At 37.2% G+C, this 21,845-nt stretch overlaps 1 protein-coding gene across 1 annotated transcript in view; it reads right to left on the bottom strand.

Moving 5' to 3' along the window:
• LOC122970098 (trichohyalin-like) overlaps positions 1–19,471 on the bottom strand; it is a 46,221-nt gene extending 26,750 nt beyond the window's left edge. Inside the window, exons 1-3 of the mRNA XM_044336207.1 lie at positions 19,367–19,471; positions 18,338–18,380; positions 18,194–18,248 (exon numbers count right to left, since the gene is read on the bottom strand). Of these exons, the coding sequence (XP_044192142.1) occupies positions 18,194–18,212 (19 nt within the window). The 5' untranslated portion in view covers positions 18,213–18,248; positions 18,338–18,380; positions 19,367–19,471. The remainder of the gene's footprint in view (positions 1–18,193; positions 18,249–18,337; positions 18,381–19,366) is intronic.
• Positions 19,472–21,845: the final 2,374 nt, after the last annotated feature.

The following is a 21,845-nucleotide window of genomic DNA, read 5'->3' as shown; positions in this document are numbered from 1 at the left end:
AGCAACAGTTAACCACACATTTACACAATCTTTCATATACGCACTATCCCAAGATGGATTTCCAAAATCTGGGTTAACATTGTACTCAGCAATCTGAAGCTTATCTCTATCAAACGCTCCTTCGTATGGCCATTCGCCATCTGTCCACTGATTCATAAGGGAAGAAAATGGAAACACAAAAGTCCATCCTTTCAATCTACCAACAACTCCCGCCGGAGATTGTGGAGAAAACATCGCTCTATATTGTGCATCTGTGAGTGTGTGGGGGTTTGCTTCGGGAAGCTTATCAATGGCAGATTGACCTTTTACTTCTGAATTGGTGCGTTTGTTTCCTACTGAAACAGATTTGTTCTTTCTCTTGTGTTTTGGTGAATGAATTAATTTTGTAGTAGATTGTGTTCTACTCACTGCTTTAGACGTGTTGTTGCCCATTTTAACACATTTACATTAAAAACATCACACAAACAAACACATCAAACACAAAACAGACACATCAAAACTTTCCCAGCATCACCGAAGTTCTTTTTTTTACACCTCTCTTCCTGGTGCAATAGCAGTGATCTGAAGCCAAACCGACGAAGCAACTCTTCGTCTTGTGTACACTGTTTATTGTTTGAAAAAGTTTTTACCGGCGCCCGACTCTAGGACTTAGAATCCCAAGTCTGAAAACATTTCTCACAGGACACAGAGTGGATGATCCCCGATCTTGGCTTAAACGAAATAGGCCAAATCCTACCCCGAAAACGTCTTTTCTATAGTTTAAACCTCAGGTGGGTCCCCCTGTGCCGGACGTAGCCCGAAGCTAGCCCAGAAATCCCAGCCACTTTTGTGGCACTGCAGGAGTTAAGACTCACTCAACTCTGCCTTTTTTTACCTCTTCACAACCACATGCTTTGCACCTGCTTATCACTGCACAGTTTCAACACATTTTCATGTGTTTAGATTCTTTAACCATCAGCTTTTTGCTTTTTTTTTTGTTCACTTTGTGACCACCTTTAAAGTGAAAGTGATGCACAGTTTCTTTGTGATTTCGTCAAACGCAGACATGGTAAGGCACAATAATAAAATAAAATTATGCACTTACCACGTCTTTGTTGTGTTGAAATCCTGTTCGTGACGCCAAATTGTTGTGGATTTTCGGAGCTGATGCACTGGCAGTTGTCAGTTTGAAGAAGAGAAGACCAAACCAAACTTCGTATGATGATTCTGGGAAAACTTTAATGAAGAACCTTGCAAGGGAGAGCGACTCAAGGGACACCTCCTGTTCGTACGGTGTCCCCAAACTCGTCTGACCCTCACAGTCCAAAACCAGCCTTTAAGCCAATCATAGAAACTAGTTCGTCAGTTCCGAATCATAAACCTATGACCTAAATCTGTATCTTTGGTTTGTCTTGTTGCGTCTGATGATGACCTGCATTCTGGCCTTGGTTCGCCTGTGAGGCTCCTGGTTTATTAAACAACATGTGTTATCTTCTGTTTGAGAGAACAGAAGAGTACAGCTTGACATTCTGTTGTCCTGGTCAGTTATGGAATATCCATAACACTGACAAGTGTAGAAAGACCTGTGTGTGTGTGTGTGTGTTCCTAAAATAAAGGGTTTAATATAAAACTAATTCTGATGAAGCTGAACTCGGGAAAGACTTCCGTTTCCTTTTAAAAGTGATCAATCTAATGTCCGTAAATGTAACTCTAATGAGAGTTTTAACCTCCTGATTCTGTTTTAGACTCTGAAAATGTCGGAATTACCGCTGACATGATAATGAATATCGATCTGAAATAAAAACTAATGAAAACTTCAACTTTGTTGCACAGAAACGACTTGAGATGATTTTTCATATTGAACACTGACTAAAACGATTCTTGACTTTGCAATTCAAGTAAAAACAGAAAATCTTCCGGAGTTTTCGAGCTCGTCTGTCCGTCAGTTTAAAGTTGGTGAACAGAAAACTTTGCAGCTCACTTAGTGATTAACTGTGATAAATTAATACAACAGTAAAATGATCTGAACAGAAACTCACCTGATGATGTTTAATTATCTGTCATTGTCATTATCATTGATGTCAGTTTGTGTCTTTTCTGCTTTTATTTCCTCGGTGTAATTCTTGCTGCGACGTCAGTCAGGTAACGAAAGTGGATTCCACCGGGCGCGTGCGCGCCGCGTTCCGCCCTATTCCACCGGGAGCGTGTCAGAAACGGAGCGTCTTCACTCCGGGGAAGCCTTCCGCCGTTTAAAGTCAGTTGCACTTCTACTACAGTAATTACAGCAGCCTAGTCAAAGCTGATAAAGTGCCTTAAGGCTACCGTAATTAATGCAGTAGCAGGGCAACTAAACTGCCCAATTTTGTTAACTTGATCAGCTTTCGTTGATTTGGTCATTTTCCTTGATTTTTGTGCTTCTTCTATGGTTAATTAGGCTACGTAGTTAAATGGTTTCTTTATTCGTCTGTTTTAATTGCGTTTATTGTTGATATACGACCAGGAGTCTGCACGGGAAACTATGTTTAATAAAGTATTTTAAACATATTTGTGGCAAATATATACAGACATACACATCATACCCACCACTCACTGTACTGTAATGTTCTTTCTTCCAAAATAAAAGCAGCAAACTGAATGTGCTGTGTGTCCACATTTTACATCGATATGAGATATTAAAGTGAAGTCAGTCTGACCACAAACCATCTTTAAAAAATATCACAAAGGTAAAATTACTCAGATGACACAACCATGAACAGAAATGTGGACAAAATAAAAACAAGCAGGTGTTGTGTGAAGCTCTCAGCCTCAGAGAGTGAAGTGATGGAGATGGAGACACTATCAGACAATGACTTCCTGTACACAGACACCTCAAGACCAGAGTGTGGCAAAGTTCTTTTAAAGCAGAGATGGAAGAAGTATTCAGATCCTTTACTGAAGTAAAAGTATCAATACAACAATGTATAAATACTCCATTACAAGTAAAAGTCCTGCATGAAAAATCCTACTACAGCAAAAGTACATAAGTATTATGAGCTTGATGTAGTTAAAGAATGGCAGTAAGACTGTGGACCTGTGGCTGGTAGAGGGGAGGAGAGTGAGTCAGAGGAGAACACTAATATAAACATTGTAATTAATAAATGTAAATAAACGTCTTTTTTGTTCAACTTTACGTCCTCTCAGAATGCTCTTTTGTTTCTTTTTTAATAAATGTCACGAAAATGCAAAATACTTGCCTGAGAATATTTCACATTAAAACTATTCACAACGGCAATGATACAAATTTGCGTCAGAAACACGACTTTGTGACGACTCATTCTGCTCAAGCAGCCGACCAAACTGCCCTCACCAGACTGACTGACATGTCGGCTCCACGGGAAGAAATCCACAGTTTATAAATACATGATGATGAATATGATATTTGAATCAATATTGATTCATTGGCTTTATTTCTTGCCCACCGTAGTTAAAAACACATCCAGCAGAATATTTATCTCACGTCAACATCCCACGTTAGCCTTCACAATAAACAGCTGTGTGTGTAGATTACACTTTGATTGGTTGATGCTTTTACTCGCTGTGTGAAAACTGTTTTTTCACCTCATAATATTCACGTTATGTATGAATAAAAAGCCTGGTGTGTAAAGGCCTTTAACATCAACATCTGCAACCTGAGAGTTAGTGAGAGAGCAGTGAGTAACATTATTAAAAATATACACCGTATAATGTTATGTAACTCACAACAACTGCACTCAATCATTTCTACAGAGAACAACAGTTGGTAGTTGGTGAGTTTTCCTAGCTGTTGTTTTGTGCTAACGTTAGCTAGAATTGCTGTTGTTTTGTGTTAACGTTAGCTAAATTCAGCCTTTGAAACCCAGTAACATGAAAAGTTGATGTAAAATCCATTAAAGAGATGTAAAACTGTTAGTAACAGTTCAGATACACCAAGTGCGATTAATTGTCAACATATCCTGAAAATGTTTCTGATCATATCTGATGGCTAACAGCAAGCGTGCAGCACGGTTAATATTGATGCCATCATAAATTTTAAGATGAGATTTCGTGGTTATATTGTGTATGTACAGTATGACCTAATGTTCCTTTAACTTAACCATTAATATTGTTGCTATTTTAAACTTTTTTCACCTACAAATTAAATGAAAACACCGTTCAGCTGCGTGTGTAGATCTGTTTGGGTTTATTAAAGTATTTAAAGCATTATTTGATGGTTAAATCAGGTAATAGGCTCAAATCATGTTTAATGACATTGGCTGACTGGGAAAATCATTCAGGCCAGTTGTAACGTGAAATATAGTCCCAGTCAGGCTTAAGTGGAGGTCTGAGGGTTCCCACTAGGAACATTTTAGTTACAAAGACTTGATTTCCTGCATTCTGGTGGATTTTAGTTCATGTGAATAACAAACTAATGAGCCAACAACTGTTTAGTACAATGTTCTGTTATGAAGCTCAAATAAAACCAAAAGGTGCATATCATTAAGGAGGGAAAAAACTAGAGCACAGCACCTTCAGAAGAAAACATGAATGAATCTCAACCTGGGGATTTAAACCCTCAACCTTTGTATCCCCAGAAAAGGCGACTCACTGACTGCACCACTGGGTGACACACATCACCACAAATCTGCAGCCATAGGCAGACACTGTGAGCTTAGTTATTTAGTATAATGACAATAGAAAAAAAAAGAAAACAAAAATATTTTATTAAAACCATTTATATGATTTTTATCAATCCGACCCTATTTCAATCATAACTCAACTGTATCTCACGTCGTAAATGATCATGTTTGCGATCATGCACTTAAAAACTATAACTACATACAGCAGCAAGGAAAAACTCACCTTTAACGGGAAGAAACCTCAAGCAGAACCGGACTCTAGGTGGACGCCATCTGCCCCGACCGGTTGGGTTGAGACGTTATTATATTTATATAGCTACTCAAAAGAAAGAGGAGAGAGAGAGAGAGAGAGAGAGAGAGAGAGAGAGAGAGAGAGAGAGAGAGAGAGAGAGAGAGAGAGAGTATACTGAAGTGGAAGAAATAATTTCTACTGCTGGATAACAGGTAGGTTAAGTTAAAAAATCCCTTTTGATTTTTACTTCTAAGGTTCTTCAATGGTACTTAGAATCTGTACGTTAATGATAACGTTGTGGGAATCACGGAGTAACGTTAAGTTACTTAACGTTAAGTTACGTCGACACCGTCGTTCGTTAACGTTACTCCGTGCTAAATTCACAGATGAAGCTATGATACGAATGATTTCACCGAACAAGTAATTAAACGTGGCGAAAAAAAACCCCAAAAACTAATTTATGTACTTATGAAAGCATACGATTTAACGTTACAACTATTAGCATCTAACTAGCTAGCTGGTATGGCATCAAAGTAACGTTAGCGTTAAGCTAGTTTTAAATGAACAGTTAACGTTACTCACCACTCACTGCCAGTAACCTACTGTTGCTGGGTATTTTTGCCATCCTCCCCTTGTCAGCTTACTGGCGGTACTGTGCTCCACCAGCCCGATCATGTCAGGGTCATTCAGCATTTTCTTCTTTGATACACATTTTTCTTTAAATATACTAATTTGGTCGTCGTCGAACCGATAAATCACCGCATCCCGATCCATTTCTCTGTCTCCGTCTGGAACGCTAATCTGCTTCCAACTGTCAAAGATGACGATGCATTCAAGTGCACCATCCAAGATTCGTCTTCATCAAAAGTCTCACGTTTACTTACAGGGGATAATAGACATGTAAAGTAATTTTTTGGTGCAGATTTTACTAATTTAATACGGATTAAATTAAATGAATTAATGAAATGAAAAAATAGGTCAGACATGTAATTGATCAAATAATAAACTACGGAATATATAAACGGTATTACAAAATAAACCTACCCTATTGCTCCTTAGTGAACATCAGAAACAGACATGGGTTATTTACAGCCTATAAATTCGACATCTCACACATTATAGTAATATATTCGTTTTTGAGACGGTTGTTGTTCACGTTTATGATCATTTATGTATTACACTCGATAATTGTAATATTTCCGTGAGGTTCCGAAGGCAGCATAGGGAACCAAGAGTGTATGGGCGGGAAGCGCGAGCTCCGTGGCTCAACACTTTTATCAATACACTCAATACACTTAGGTGGCGGTTGCAAAATGTCCAGGAGGAGAACATTTTTACAAAGAGTAACTTTTCAATCCAAAAATCTAAATTCCTCTTGAAACTTGAAACATGTCTTTTATAGCATGCTAAATCATGTCACATGAGAAATGTCTCAGTTTATATGGAAGGAAAAGCTCTTGAGTTTACATGTGAAATCAATCTGTGAGATGTGTCAGTTCACATAGGAAATGTTGATTTTCACATTTAAAAGTTTGTATTCAAAACATGTCTTTTATCACATGTGAAATCACAACATCACATGTGAATGTTTAATTTCACGCATGACTTTATCCCTTTTACATGTTAAGTTTGCATTCACATATACAACTAAAAACTTTTTTTTACATGTGAATTTAAGATACACATGTGATTTCCAAATGTGAAACTTAGGTTCATGTGTGAAACCACAACATCATGTGAAATGTTTCACTTCACACATGACATTATCTTTTTCACATGTAAAGTTTGTATTCACGTGTAAAGCTAAAAACATGTTGTCTTTTTTCACATGTGAATTTTAAGATACACATGTGATTTCCAAATGTGAAACTAAGGTTCACATGTGAAATGTTTCACTTTACATGTGACACTATCCTTTTCACATGTAAAGTTTGTATTCATATGTAAAGCTAAAAACATGTTGTCTTTTTTCACATGTGAATTTTAAGATACACGTGATTTCCAAATGTGAATTTTAAGGTCACATGTGAAATCACAACATCACATGTGAAATGTCTCAGTTCACATGTTGAGTTTTGTGTTTTGTATCAGGTTTGTGTAATGGAAAGGGTTAGTTACCTTCCTGTTCGTACGTGTCATGTAGTCAGGGGGTTGACTTCGACACTCCAGACTTCGGTATCGGAAATTTCCGCTGTCTGGTATCGTGAGACGAAGTTGGTGGCAGTCAGTCACTTGCCCTCTCTCCTCTGGCTTCCACCATGTTTGGTTTTGGTTGTGTATAGTTTCATTTATCTCTTAGTTATGTATGATAAATCTATTTTTTAGGTACAGGTTATGTGTGGTCTCCCCTCCTTTGTCCAACCTTGAGCCAGGTTGTGACCATAACGTTTTACTTGAGTCGACGACAACAAAACCTTCACAAGTAAAAAGTCAATAAGTACTTTATCAAACCACCTGTTCAACAAGCAATATGTAGAAAAGTGAAAAAGTAAAAATTCACACTGTGGATTTTGGCCTCCAACACTTACATTGAAAGCACATTTGAAGGATCTTTTAATATCCAGTATGAACAGGAGGAATGATTACAGCGAGGAAAACCTCTTTCACTGTTCATATGGACACCTGACCGCTGTTTTAACACACTGAAAACATTCTGAACTCATCCTTTACAGTCTTTGAATATATATATATATATATATATATAAACTGTGAGAACAAACTATATAAAAACTCAGGAAAACTGCATCAGCAGGTCAGTGGACAGCAGTAAACCTCAGCAGCTCTGAGTCAAAGACATTTATGATATTTACTCAAAGACATTATTTATCTGGTCTGTGTGAAAATGTCAGTTGGTATAAAATGATTCAGACCAAATGTGGCTGGTCAGCATCAGTCATTTAGTCCTGAGCTGAACCGTTATTGTAGGAATGATATTTCCACCTGAGGTTCACACCACAAATGTGTGTTTTAAGTGTTTTCTTTACATAAAGTTCCCTGTTTTAACTGAACAATATAATGTGTTGCAGATGCTAAAACTTTATTCATCTTTCTGCAATAATTAACAAAGACACCAAAGACCAAATACAGACAAGTTGATCTGAGTTTATATCAATTATGTCTTAAATCGATGTACTAAGTTATAAAACATCTGTGTTCATTTATCTGATGAGCAGTTTAAATGATATTCATGCTTGTTCAATATTTGAATGAATATTTCAATTGAATGAATGAATGAATTAGATGCTGCAGAGAAAAAAAAGTTTTAATAATGTAAACATTTAATTTCACTGATATACAAACATCATGTTCTTCATATTCAAAAGAAAACAAAAATAACAAAATTTCTAACAAACCAGCACGAAAGGAAAAAAATCAACACAGCATAAAGATCGTCTGCAGATTGAAAAGGTTTAGTCTGAAACTGCAGCTCATTGTTCCTTCTTATCTTAAAATACTGAACTTAACAAACCAAATCTCTACCATCTACTGCTGATTAGACCAAACTTTACACACAATTAAACAATTAATAACAAAATATATACAATCAACAAGTTTTTTAATGATTACAAACCTGATTTATCACCAGACAGACAAAACTGAAATCAACATTTTATCACTTAATGAGTCCAAGTAAAGGATAAAGTTTATCTTTTAGTCTAACTCTGACATATTGGACTAAAAATCAGAAGACAATAAAAGTTTGGTTGTCATTTGTCCCTAAACGCAGCTACTGGCCCCTAAATTCTCACTTTAAACTACAGCTGATACAGAGCAAATGAGGGTAAACTTCCTACATCATCAGAGAAAGCAGCAAAATAGCTTCTTCTGAAACTGCAGCTCATTGTTCCTTCTTTTCTTAAAATACTCAACAAACAAACCAAATCTCTACCATCTACTGCTGATTAGACCAAACTTTACAAACTGAAACAGAAGATCCTGAATGTTACACATTAAACAACTAATAACAAAATATATACAGTCAACAAGTTTTTTAATGATTAAAATGATGATAGATGAGTCCAAGTAAAGGATAAAGTTTATCTTTATACATATTTGACTAAAATTCAGAAGACTTGCTTGTTATCTTGTCCTAAACGCAGCATTGTTGTTGCCATGGTTACCTGCAGTTTAATGTACCTTGAGTACTTCCAACACGTTGCTATAAGCTGCTGATTTAGAACAACAGAGAAACTGCTGACAGGAGCTGATATATAATCAGAAGTCATTTCTGTGGTCGTGGTTCATTACAGTGTAGTCCAACACTAAATATTACAAACCTTTAAGTTATTGAAACTGAATGATTATAGAAAAAGGAAACAGCTGAAACTTCTCTGCTGTTGTGACGTTTACATGAAACCAGTCGACTCATGAAATGCAACAGTCTGATGTGTCGTCTTCCTTCAGAAGTTCTTCTATCAAGTCATTTACTTGTTTTTCATGTGTTTTCTGCAGATTTTCCTTTTCACCCTTATTTTTCACTTCATTTATTTCCTGTTCTTGTTTGTTCAATAAGATGTTGATTTTGTTCAGGTTTTCACTCTTTTTGTTCAAACATTTAAATATGTTATAGATTTCACCTTGATGTTTTTCTTTCATTTGTTTTTCATTATTGGCTTTTAGTGCCTTTAAAAGGTCAAACTGCTGATATTTGTCTGTCAGTTGTTTCTCATATTCTTGTATCTGAGCTGTAAGTTCCGTCATCTGTTTCTCTTTGAGTTCATTGAACTCTTCAGTTTTCTCTCTGACTTCATCTTCATACCTCTTCTTCACATTCTCCAGTTTTTTCTCATAGTTCTCCTCTAATTCTTTTCTCTCTTTCTCCTCTTGTTCTCTTCTGATTTGATCTTCTTCTTTTCTTTTCTTTCCATATTTTTCTCTTTCTTCCTCATATTCTTCTTGGAGCTTTTTTAATCTTCTCTGTTCCCTCTTTTGTCTCTCTTCATCTTCTCGATATTGTTTCTCCCACATTTCTTTTTGTTTCTTCTCCCAGGCCTCTCGTTCTTCTCTCATCTCTTCTCTGTTCTGCATCAGCTTTTTATTAATTTTTTCTTTTTCTTTTAACTCTAACTTTATTTTTTCCTCCAAAGCAGCAAGTTTTTGTTCCCACTCCTGTCTTTGAATTTCTTCCTGGTTTTTCCTCTTCTTGTCTTCTTCTTCTCTATTTTCCTGTTCTTTCTTTCTCTCTTCACGTTCTTTCTGAATCTTTTCCTCCTTCTCCTGAAGTTGTTTGTCTCTCAGTTTTCTCTCCTGTTCAATTTCTGCTCGGTGCTGTTCTCTTCTGATTCGATCTTCTTCTTTTCTTTTCTTTTCATATTTTTCTCTTTCTTCCTCATATTCTTCTTGTAGTTTTTTTAATCTTCTCTGTTCTTCCTGTCGTCTCTCTTCATCTTCTCGATATCGTTTCTCCCACATTTCTTTTTGTTTCTTCTCCCAGGCCTCTCGTTCTTCTCTCATCTCTTCTTTGTTCTGCATCAGCTCTTTATTAATTTTTTCTTTTTCTTCTAACTCTAACTTGATCTTTTCCTCCAAAGTAGCTAGTTTTTGATCCCACTCTTGTCTTTGAATTTCTTCCTGGTTTTTCCTCTTCTTGTCTTCTTCTTCTCTCTTTTCCTGTTCTTTCTTTCTCTCTTCACGCTCTCTCTGAATCTTTTCCTCCTTCTCCTGAAGTTGTTTCTCTCTCAGTTTTCTCTCCTGTTCAATTTCTGTTCTGTGTTTTTCTATTCGTCTTTTCATTGCCTCCATTTCTTCTTCATGTTTTCTTTCAAACTCCTCCCTCTCTCTCTTCATCTCCACTTCCTTCTTTATTGCTGCCTCGGCCTCTTGCAGTATCTCATTGGTGTAGCAGTCTGCTCTATTTTTCTTCACCATGGAGTCAATCTTCTTTATCAGTTCACTGACTTGTGTGTGGTTTCCTTCATCACAGTTATTAAACACATGGTATCTTCCTCCACAGTCATCAATCAGCTTCTTAAAGGAATCATCACATTTCTTCTCTATGTAATCTTCAATGGACTTCTTCTCACGCTTTAGTTTGTCTCCTCCAGTTAAAAGAATGATGGTGAATTTTTCTGAAGTCTTCCCAAAGACTTTCTTGATGAGTTTTAATGTCTCCTTCTCTTTTTGTGTGAATCTGCCAATCTGTAACACCAACAGGAAGACATGTGGTCCTGGAGCCAGAAGACTGATGCATTTCACCATCTCCTCATTAACCTCTTCATGGGACAAAGTGGAGTCAAACAGACCAGGAGTGTCGACCACAATGACAGGACGACCGTCTACTTCACTCTTTGCTTTCAGACACTGTTTGGTGACTGATATTGGGCCTGATTCAGCTTTAAACTCTTTTCTTCCCAGAATGGTGTTTCCTGAAGAGCTCTTTCCACTGCCAGTGTTTCCCAGCAGCACAATCCTGAGACTCTCTGATCTCTCTTTCAGTTCATTCATTTCTTGCTCAAGCTTTTTCCTTAAGTCCTCCATTTCTTCTTTCAGACGTTGTTCTTTGTGTTTTGAGCGATCAGCTAACTGTTCACACTCTTTGCTGTGTCTCTCCTCTGCTTCTTGGATTTGTCTCTCATGTTTTTGCTTCATGTCCTTTGTTTCCTTCATGTGTTTTACTGTCAGAGCTTCCGAGTCCTTTGTGTATTTTTCAGTTAACTCTTCAGCTTGTTTTCTGGCCTCCTCTTCATATTTCATCTTCGTTTCATCCAGTTTTTTCTCATATTTCTCCTCTAATTCTTTTCTCTCTTTCTCCTCTTGTTCTCTTCTGATTCGATCTTCTTCTTTTCTTTTCTTTTCATATTCTTCTCTTTCTTCCTCATATTCTTCTTGGAGCTTTTTTAATCTTCTCTGTTCTTCCTGTCGTCTCTCTTCATGTATTCTTTCAAACTCCTCCCTCTCTCTCTTCATCTCTTCTTCCTTCTCCTTCAGGATCTTCTCCACTTCCTTCTTTATTGCTGCGTCGGCCTCTTGCAGCATCTCATTGGTGTAGCAGCTGCCGCCATTTTTCTTCACCATGGAGTCAATCTTGTTTATCAGTTCACTGACTTGTGTGCGGTTTTGTTTATCAAAGTTATTAAACACATGGTATCTTCCTCCACAGTCAGCAATCAGCTTCTTTAAGGACTCATGACATACTTTAACGTAATCTTCAATGGACTGGTTGTCATCCTTCAATGTGTCTCCTCTAGTTAAAAGAATGATGGTGAATTTTTCTGAATTCTTCCCAAAACCTTCCTTGATGAGTTTTAATGTCTCCTTCTGTTCTCGTGTGATGCTGTCAATCTGTAACACCAACAGGAAGACGTGTGGTCCTGGAGCCAGAAGACTGATGCATTTCAACATCTCCTCATTAACCTCTTCATGGGACAAGTTTGTGTGAAGCAGACCAGGAGTGTCGACCACAACGACAGGACGACCGTCTACTTCACTCTGTGCTTTCTGACAGAGTCTGGTGACTGATGCTGGGCCTGGTCCAGCTTTAAACTCTTTTCTTCCCAGAATGGTGTTTCCTGAAGAGCTCTTTCCACAGCCAGTCCTCCCTATCAGCACAATCCTCAGTGCAGAGACTGTAAAACAACAAGGAGATAAAACACATCACAGTTCAGAGTTGGTGACAACAGGTGAGTCAAATTCAGCCACTAGAACACAGCAGGTACTCAACCATGATGACAAAACAGCCTTACAGACAAATCTGAGAGGTAGATCTGGACAAAGGAAGTAAACAAGTCACATCTCTGTGGTGTTAAGTCACTTGAAAACACACGTATATCACTGTGATGTATTTCTTGTGCCAAGAAATCTGACCAGGAGATCCTGTAGAACCAATGAACCAAAGTCATCAATTATAGATGGATGTGTATATATATATAAATAGGTCTGTATACTGTATGTTCATATGTTCTTATTGATGTATACATGTGTTTACATATATGGATACGTACTACAACCTTTGATATTTTATCAAATGTACAGGTGTGTTTGTCTCTGCCTTTGCTGCACTGACTTAATTTAATATGCTGTTATATCTAGTGCATGATAATATTTCAGTGACTGCAGTTGTCCAGAGTGTCGGAGCTAGTACAAATATCCAGGGGGGGCAAGAGGCTTACAGCGACAGGGCACCAAATTACTGGCAAGTGTCAACATAGCTGTTCATAGTGAAAGTTAAACCAAATCACAAAAATAGTGCATTCTCTTCACTTTCCTGATAATCTAACAAAAAACACAATGAGAAATAAAGGCATGGACAAGCACGTTTTACCAAAATGTTTGACTGAAAACACACAGAATAATAACACATAACGAGGTTACAGCAAATGAATGTTGAATAAAAAGAACATTTTAGATTTGCATATACCAAATAATTACGCCAGTCAGTGGCCAGTATGAACAGGATAACAAGTGAACTTTAACATAAGCCTGTGTAGGCCTAAATAACATTAAATATCAAATAAATTCTCATTAGAACAGCTGTAGTCTGTGACTGGAGGTCCTTCCATTCATCTCTCAGCTTCCTCGTTAGGTTTGTAAAATGTAAAAACGTACAGTGTTAGGCCACAGCGTTATAAGGTTAAATATTTACAATGAATTTTAGATTTTCAGTCATTTATAATGGATTTAAGTCATCGCTACAATTACACTGAAAAACATATGCTTTTATACAAGTGAGGGGGCACAGTGAATGAAGTGGGGGGGCACTGCCCCCTGGTGCCCCCTCGTGAAGCCGACTCAGCAGGGGTGTGTGATGAAAACACATTCTTTCAACATAAAACGAGCTTGTCAAAGGAACCAGAAAATAGTGAAAATAACAAAGTGGAGGCAGAGAGAGTTACAACAGCAGGGAGACGACAGGTACAGTAGCTCCTCTGCTGCTCACTCCTGCAGTGCTGAGGAGGAACCCTGGTACCCTGATAACACATCCCCCGAAAAACTCAAACTCAAACCCAAGTTGACTATTTTTGTCTATTTTAGCATCTGCCTTCCTTCTGTCCATGTTATTATATTCTGATCATCTTCATTCAGTGAATGTATATGATGTTTAGTTTGTCAGTTATTAGATATATAAGATATAAAATGAAGCTTTTTGTTTGTTTGTTTTTTCTTCTTAGTGGAAATAGTGAGTCACCTTCAGAGATTATAATACTGCTGACAATCTAGTACATGACTACAGGCGTGGGTTAGGGCTGAAAAGACCAAACTGTTCTCATGTATAGATTACTATTCATACAACTCTGGAGATTTTCTGTATCTTTATGATTCCTGGTTTTGGGATTTTATGTCAGCATGACATACAGCAGCTCATTCAATCAGAATCTGTTTTATTAGCCAATGCAAACATACAAAGAATGCGTCTTAGTGTTTGCTCCCAAAAACATGCAGCACAGAAGAATAAAAATATGCAAAAGGTAATAATAATAAAAACAAAGTATTATTCAAATTAAATTGAAACTTTAAAATCTATTTACAGAATGGAATAGTAATAGTTTTGAAATGAGATATAAAACTTGAAATGAAATATTGACTGTACAAAGGAATTATGGACTGTGCTGTGGACAAAGAAATGAAGTGTATGAAATATATGAAGATGACAAGAGTAACATTAAACATGATATCAAAACCTGACAAAAAAACTTTATTTCTCAGAATTCAAGGAGAAATAATTAAGACTGATGACCTCAACATTAAACTATCGTACTGTTGAGGTATGAAGGACACTTTTGTGCTGATAAATGTTACAGATATCATTAAAAGAAAACCTTTACAAGGTGACAGTGAGGAAAACGCCTTGAGCAGCTGATTCTCCGGTCAGCCAATCATAAAGCATCAGATTCATTTCATGCCCGAGACTCTAAAATCTACTTTTTGATTGAAATACCATCATCTACAGTTACATAAAATAACACAAATAAGATAACAGCTCTGATAACTACACAATGCAAAGACAATGATTCAAAAAACACACAAGTATAGCAGTGTCCATAGCAACCACCATAGCAACGATAGAAAACCTGCAGTGAAAAACTAAATATCATATACATTCACTGGATGAATATTATGAAGATAAATTACACATTTCTCACTAGAAATGTTTCAAAACACATTTTAATGTTGAAATCTTAAATCTTAAAATATTGCATTTCCCCTGACTATAAAGGAATGGCAGCCATCATGTTTGTTTGAGCAGACAGAAACTTGACAGTCACATGATGTGGACGCAGACCAATAGAAGAGAATACATAAAAACAAATAAACAAACAAAAAAAAAGACATCTATCTATCAAAAGGTGTAAAGACACACACATAATGTACTGTACAGGCTCATGGCTAAACAGTAAACAGTGATGGTTGAGGTCTGCTCACCAACCCAAAACCTGTCGGGTTCAGATAAAGTTTGAGTCTCCAGGTTCAGGCTGTGTTGTTGTGTAAACCTTTAAGTTTAGTTCAGGTTCCAGTTTGGTTATTTTCAAAGGTTAATTATTAAGAAATGTCTCTCTTCATCTCTCTGACTGTGACAATCACCTCAGTCCATGAGTGTCATGTGTTGCAACAGATAAACAATGATCAGAAGGAGAAAGACAACACTGTAGTTGATGTGTTGTTGTGTTAGACTGAACTAAGCGTCAGTAATGAATGTAATAAAGCAAAAATACAGCTTCAGGTCTTAGTAGGTTTGGCTTGGATCTTAAATTTGGCATCAGATAAGAGATCTGTCTGAATGTCATCTTACAGGGTGTCTCCTGTGAGAGAAAAGCAGCTCCACAGATTTCAATGATTATAGAAGATAATATGGTTTTACAAAAAGCTTAATGAGTTGTTGTAGCATTTATCTGATTCCTGATCAGTTCAAACACTATTTTATTCTGGAAATTACTTTTGAAGAAGTGGAGTTGTCTTATATTCAAGGACGAGACAATTACATGTTCACAAGATCAGAGAGTAGAGAGAGAGTACCGCTGTACCACCAGCTGCTACAGAGTGTTGCATTATGGGTAGTTTGTTTCCTTTATGTTGCTAAGCTAGTGAGAGTCAGTCAGCACTCAAAGTGTTTGGTTAGCTCAGTTTAATCTGCAGGAGTTTCTGAAGGTTCATGTAACGAGTTTTTCTGCCACGGAGGAAGTTAATTAATGATGAAAATGAGTCAAAAGTGTTTGTCAGTGTCTTTACTGCAGAAACAGACCACAGACTGAATAATCTGTCAAACAGCCAAGAATTACTGCTGTCACAGATGATGAGGAGCTCAAACAGGCTAAAAAATGCTAACTGCCAACTTTGACCTCTACTAAGAGGCTGACAGGAGAGAGTGTGAGTCTGAGACTGAAACATAAATGTCAGATTTACATTCTGCTTTAATGAAAGTTTTTTACTTTTACAGGAGAAAATGCTTTAAGAAAGAGGATTCTCTTCTCCTGGATTAATAGTATCTCAGTGAACTTTTCCCATCATGATGAGTGTGAAAGTGTGTTTTATCTTGTAAAAGTCTTTTTCCAGAAACAGCTGTTGGACAGATGTGAAGTCATCTTATAATCAGAGTCGTCTGATAGTCGCGATAATAAGATATATTTATATTTATATCTTTATATATATTTATATCAGGTTTTCCAGGGTTGTTGCTGTTAGATTTGGTTTAAGAGTCAAACATCAACAACTCTGAGTTTACAGACTTTGTCACTACTGAGTAACTCAGAGTCAACGGTCCTGTTCACACCTGGCATTAACATGAGTCTCCACGTGCGTCCTGAGTGACCACTTGTGATCCGATCTCACTTCCCCGCTCTATATGCAAATAAACATGTACATCATTTCTGTTTGTAAAGAACAAATTCCCTAGTTATTAACCAGCGTTCTGTGTGAGAGAGAGAGTTATATGCAGTGATCTCCCTGCAGCTGCGTCTCTCCATTGACAGAAGCTGTGCGCATTTACGCACAAGACACAGCAGCATAACTTCACTGATTATATAAATTTGGAGTAAGTTTGGAGTAAAGCAGCGTCCTCCTGATGGATCCTGAGCTCATTATGTCGAGCAGCAAAACTAAAAACTGTCGTTGTCATCTTGACAGGAAAGAAGAAACTATCCAGCTACGTTTAGCTTCTGAAATACTTTTTTTAGACAGACAATTGTTGATTTGAAGAGGGAAACAGAGGAACGGGAAAAACAGGAAAAAACGGGAGGTGGATTACATTTTTAATTCACATGAAAAACAAATTAATTTGTTTATCCTGTTCTCAGACAAGTTGAACAGTTTTGGACCCGGAGGCAGCGATGCAGTTCCCTGCCTAGTCTGCCGGAAAATAGAGGATGTCAGCTGAATATCCGGTCCCTCAATGTGGCCCAGGATGCATTGCGTTTACACTGCTAATAGAATGTGACCACATGCGGCCCAGACCACCTCCGAATGTGGTCTGAATGATCGGATCTCAACCCGTCCTCAATGCGTTAAAGTATTGCAGTAAAAGTACATAAGTATTATGAGCTTGATGTAGTTAAAGTATTGCAGTAAAAGTACATAAGTATTATGAGCTTGATGTAGTTAAAGTATTGCAGTAAAAGTACATAAGTATTATGAGCTTGATGTAGTTAAAGTATTGCAGTAAAAGTAGTGGTTTGGTCCCTCTGACTGATATATTATTATATATGACATCATTAGATTATTAATAGTGAAGCATCAGTGTTAGAGCAGCATGTTACTGTTGTAGCTGCTGGAGGTGGAGCTAGTTTACACTACTTTATATACAGTTAGCTAGTTTAGTCCAGTGGTTCCCAACCTAGGGGTCGGGCCCCTCCAAAGGGTCAGCAGATAAATCTGAGGGGTGGTGAGATGATTAATGGGAGAGGAAAGAAGAAAAAACAAAGTTCTGATACACAAATCTGTTTTCAGTTTTTGGACTTTTTCTCTAATCTTTGATTTTTGCTGAAATATTGGATCATTTGAACTTTTATTGAAATGAAAGCATGTGAGAAGTTTAGAGGGAAAAATCACTATTTGGTGGAACTGTTAACAACTCATAGACATGTGAAATGTGACCCCGACTACACACTGCTTTTTGTAAGACGTCAAAAGACAAAAAGGTTGGAAACCACTGGTTTCATCTTTAACAATGTGTTGTATTTTAAAAGCTTGTTATATTATCCATTGTGTCAAATCTTCATCTGAAAAGTAACTAAAGCTGTCAAATAAATGTAGTGGAGTAGAAAGTACAATATTTCCCTCTGAAATGTAGAAAGTAGCATCACATGGAAATACTCAAGTAAAGTACAAGTACCTCAAAGCTGTACTTCAGTACAGTACTTGAGTAAATGTAATTAGTTACTTTCCATCACTGGGACTAATAAAGTCTGACTGAACTCACCAGATCCTTCAGTCGCCATAATCTACTCTGCTGGAAACATCAGAGACTGATTCAGCTGGAGGGGAGAGAAGAAGAAATAAAGCTCATTAAAGTGTTGAGGTGACATGAAGACGTGTGTCTGAGGACAAACATGTGGATACTTACTGGTGTCAGAGTTTGTGCTCTGTGTTCTCTTTGAGGAGTTCTGCTGAAGAAACGTAACAACATCACAATCATCTTGAGACGAGAATAAAAACATCAAGATACAGTTTGGGAAAGATGAGGTCATAATTAAACAAACCAGTGATTCAAACTGTGATGTTTGACAGTTTGAAGGATTTTATTTTCTTGCTCTTTAAAACACGAGAATGAAATCAAAATATATATTAATATGTATTGAATATTCAAATAACATAAAGAGCAACAAATTGTTTTTCACTCTTTAGCCAGTAAATATTTTACTGTATGTAATTTATTTATTTATGTATTTATTGGGACCATGTACAGCGTTACACATACATGTTACCATTTCATGTACTGTAGAGTAGTTTATAGCTCATTTATATATTCTAATATATGTCTTTCTGTCTTTGTGAAGACATTTTGTTGGTCACTGTTTCAAAGAACAAAGACCAAAAGGTTCAAATGGTTAAAACTCAGTTTTAGTTTAGATTAAATAAATTATGTCAATGAGTGTCCTGACAAGTGTAGAAAGACCTGTGTGTGTGTGTGTGTGTGTGTGTGTGTGTGTGTGTGTGTTCCTAAAATAAAGAGTTTAATATAAAACATGTTTTAATTCTGATGAAGCTGAACTCGGGAAAGACTTTAGTTTCCTTTTAAAAGTGATCAATCTAAATGTCCGTAAATGAAACTTTAATGAGAGTTTTAACCTCCTGATTCTGTTTTAGACTAGAAAATGGCGGAATTACCGCTGACATGATAATGAATATCGATCTGAAATAAAAACTAATGAAACCTTCAACTTTGTTGCACAGAAACGACTTGAGATGATTTTTCAGACTGAACACTGACTGAAACGATTCTTGACTTTGCACTTCAAGTAAAAACAGTAAACCTTTTTCAAGCTCGTCTGTCCATCAGTTTAAAGTTAGTGAACAGGAAACTTTGCAGCTCAGTTAGTGATTAACTGTGATAAATTAATACAACAGTAAAATGATCTGAACAGAAACTCACCTGATGATGTTGAATTTTCAGTCATTGATGTCAGTTTGTGTCTTTTCTGCTTTTCTCTCCTCGGTGAAATTCTTGCTGCAACATCAGTCAAGAAACGAAAGTGAAAATCAGTTCAGGACGTCCAGTGCAGATTTCATACAGGCCCAGTATATAATGCACTATACAGTATTAGTACATTATTATCATGATGGCCTTTTATCAGAACATATGTACAGATAAACAGATTCCCATTAAATCTTGTTGACAGACTGATCATTTTAATTTTGTGCAGTTTTATTTTCTTTATTTCTCATCAACTTTCTATCAGAGGAGAATCTATAAATGCTTTGTTGTATTTTCAGTTTCCTCTTTAGTCTCTTAAATAATGAAACATTTCGGCTTCTTACTTATAATTTCAACACAGACAGAAATTGTCTCATTAAAGTCAAAACGATGTAATTCAAAGGATTCAAAGGTTTTATTGTCATATGCAGAAATAAGTTATCAATGCAATGAAATGATTAGTTCACTATGTCTACCTGGTGCCTTCAATGACTCCATTTAACATATAAACCAGACACTATGTTTAATTAAGTATTTAAAACATATTAGTAGCAAATATATACAGACACACACTGTACAGTAATGTTCTTACAGTCTCTACTGTGGGCTCTGAGTGAGCAGCACAGCCAATGGAAACGCTGGATTAGAGCAGCAGCAGCCTCTCCCAGGTCCTAGTGCCTGGCGCTTTAGGTACATAGTGGATTTGAAGACGCAATGGCGCAGTTCAATCGACTTTAATGAAAATGAATGAGAACAAACTATTGATGATAATTTTAGGGGGGCTAAATCTAGCAGAACTGACAGAACAGTGAACAGGAGTGCAGGCAGGCATCTAAACAGAACAAATGATCCAACAAAGACTGAACAGAAAACCAGGACTTAAAAACCGACCAAACCAACGAGGAGATGAGGTGCAGGTGGGGAGATTGGTGGAGAACTAGCAATTATTTTGCACATATCAGTCTGATCACATGAATGATTCATATGTATAAAACCTTTTTTCATGTCAACCATTAATAACTGACCCCTGGATTATGAGCTGCACTTCACAGATGAGCCGGTCATGTGTTGACCTTTGACCACAAGAAGAAGCAGGAGAGGACGAGAAAAAGCAATACACACACACACACACACACACACACACACACACACACACACACACACACACACACATATGTATATACTGGGCTTTACTGTCTCACACTGACTCTGACTGTTGTCTTTATATGAACTAAACCTCTTCATCCGTCTCTGTCAGAACTCGTCTTTCGACCAGCTGCTGGCTCAGGCAGCGGAGGTGGAGAGTTTGTCCAGTCAGGTTCTCCAGTGGAAGGAAGTCCGCAGCAGCCTGCTGAGTGACAGCTCTGCATGATGAGCCCTGACACCACACCTTCATCATCCTCCTCCTCCTCCTCACAGTGTTTGCTGCACCAGGGTTTCTGCCAGTGTTTTGCCCTGTCTGAGTTCACATCCTGGCTGCTCCTGGATCAGATCCTTACATACAACACAGAGTCCTGCAGCTGATATATGAATACTGGAACAATAATATATGAACTATAGTTTGGTTATAAGTTGATTAAATGCATATTTATTTTGCACCATGTCAGCTTGATATATTAGACATTACAGGTAGAATTGAACACTCTTATGTTTCAGTTTGTATTACAGAACCTTTTACATGGATCATTTAATAAAGAATGTGTTTTTTTTGTATGTCTGCCACTGAATAAAAAGTGTACCATTTATAATACTGCTGCTTTACTGGTCAAAAACTACATCCTGAATATGAACATGTACACAGCTGCTCTTCAGCTCACACAGTCCAACAGAGTTTCAGTTCATGTTTAATGACATCGGCTGACTGGGAAAATCATTCAGGCCAGTTGTAGCGTGAAATATAGTCCCAGTCAGGCTTAAGTGGAGGTCTGAGAGTTCCCACTAGGAACATTTTAGTTACAAAGACTTGATTTCCTGCATTCTGGTGGATTTTAGTTCATGTGAATAACAAACTAATGAGCAAACAACTGCTTAGTACAATGTTCTGTTATGAAGCTAAAATAAAACCAAAAGGTGCATATCATTAAGGAGGGAAAAAACTAGAGCACAGCACCTTCAGAAGAAAACATGAATGAATCTCTACATTGTTGGAAAGCAGGACTTGGCAACCAGGGGATTCAAACCCTCAACCTTTAGTATCCCCAGAAAAGGCGACTCACTGACTGCACCGCTGGGGAGACGTAATACATCTCTTACTCTCATTTGACTTGTATGAGTGGGGACGTTTACATGCACACTAATATTCCACTATACAGGTCATGTAAACAGCATTTTCTGTTTGGATATTTCGAATTAGGCCTTATTCCAAATAAAGCATTTTCTGATTAAGACATGTGGGATATGCTGCTATTATTCTGGTTTTAGGAGCATTATTTGGACA

This window comes from Thunnus albacares, chromosome 2, assembly GCF_914725855.1.
Source record: "Thunnus albacares chromosome 2, fThuAlb1.1, whole genome shotgun sequence".
In the NCBI taxonomy this organism is placed as follows: Eukaryota; Metazoa; Chordata; class Actinopteri; order Scombriformes; family Scombridae; genus Thunnus; species Thunnus albacares.
This window is presented reverse-complemented; position numbering and strand designations above follow the sequence as displayed.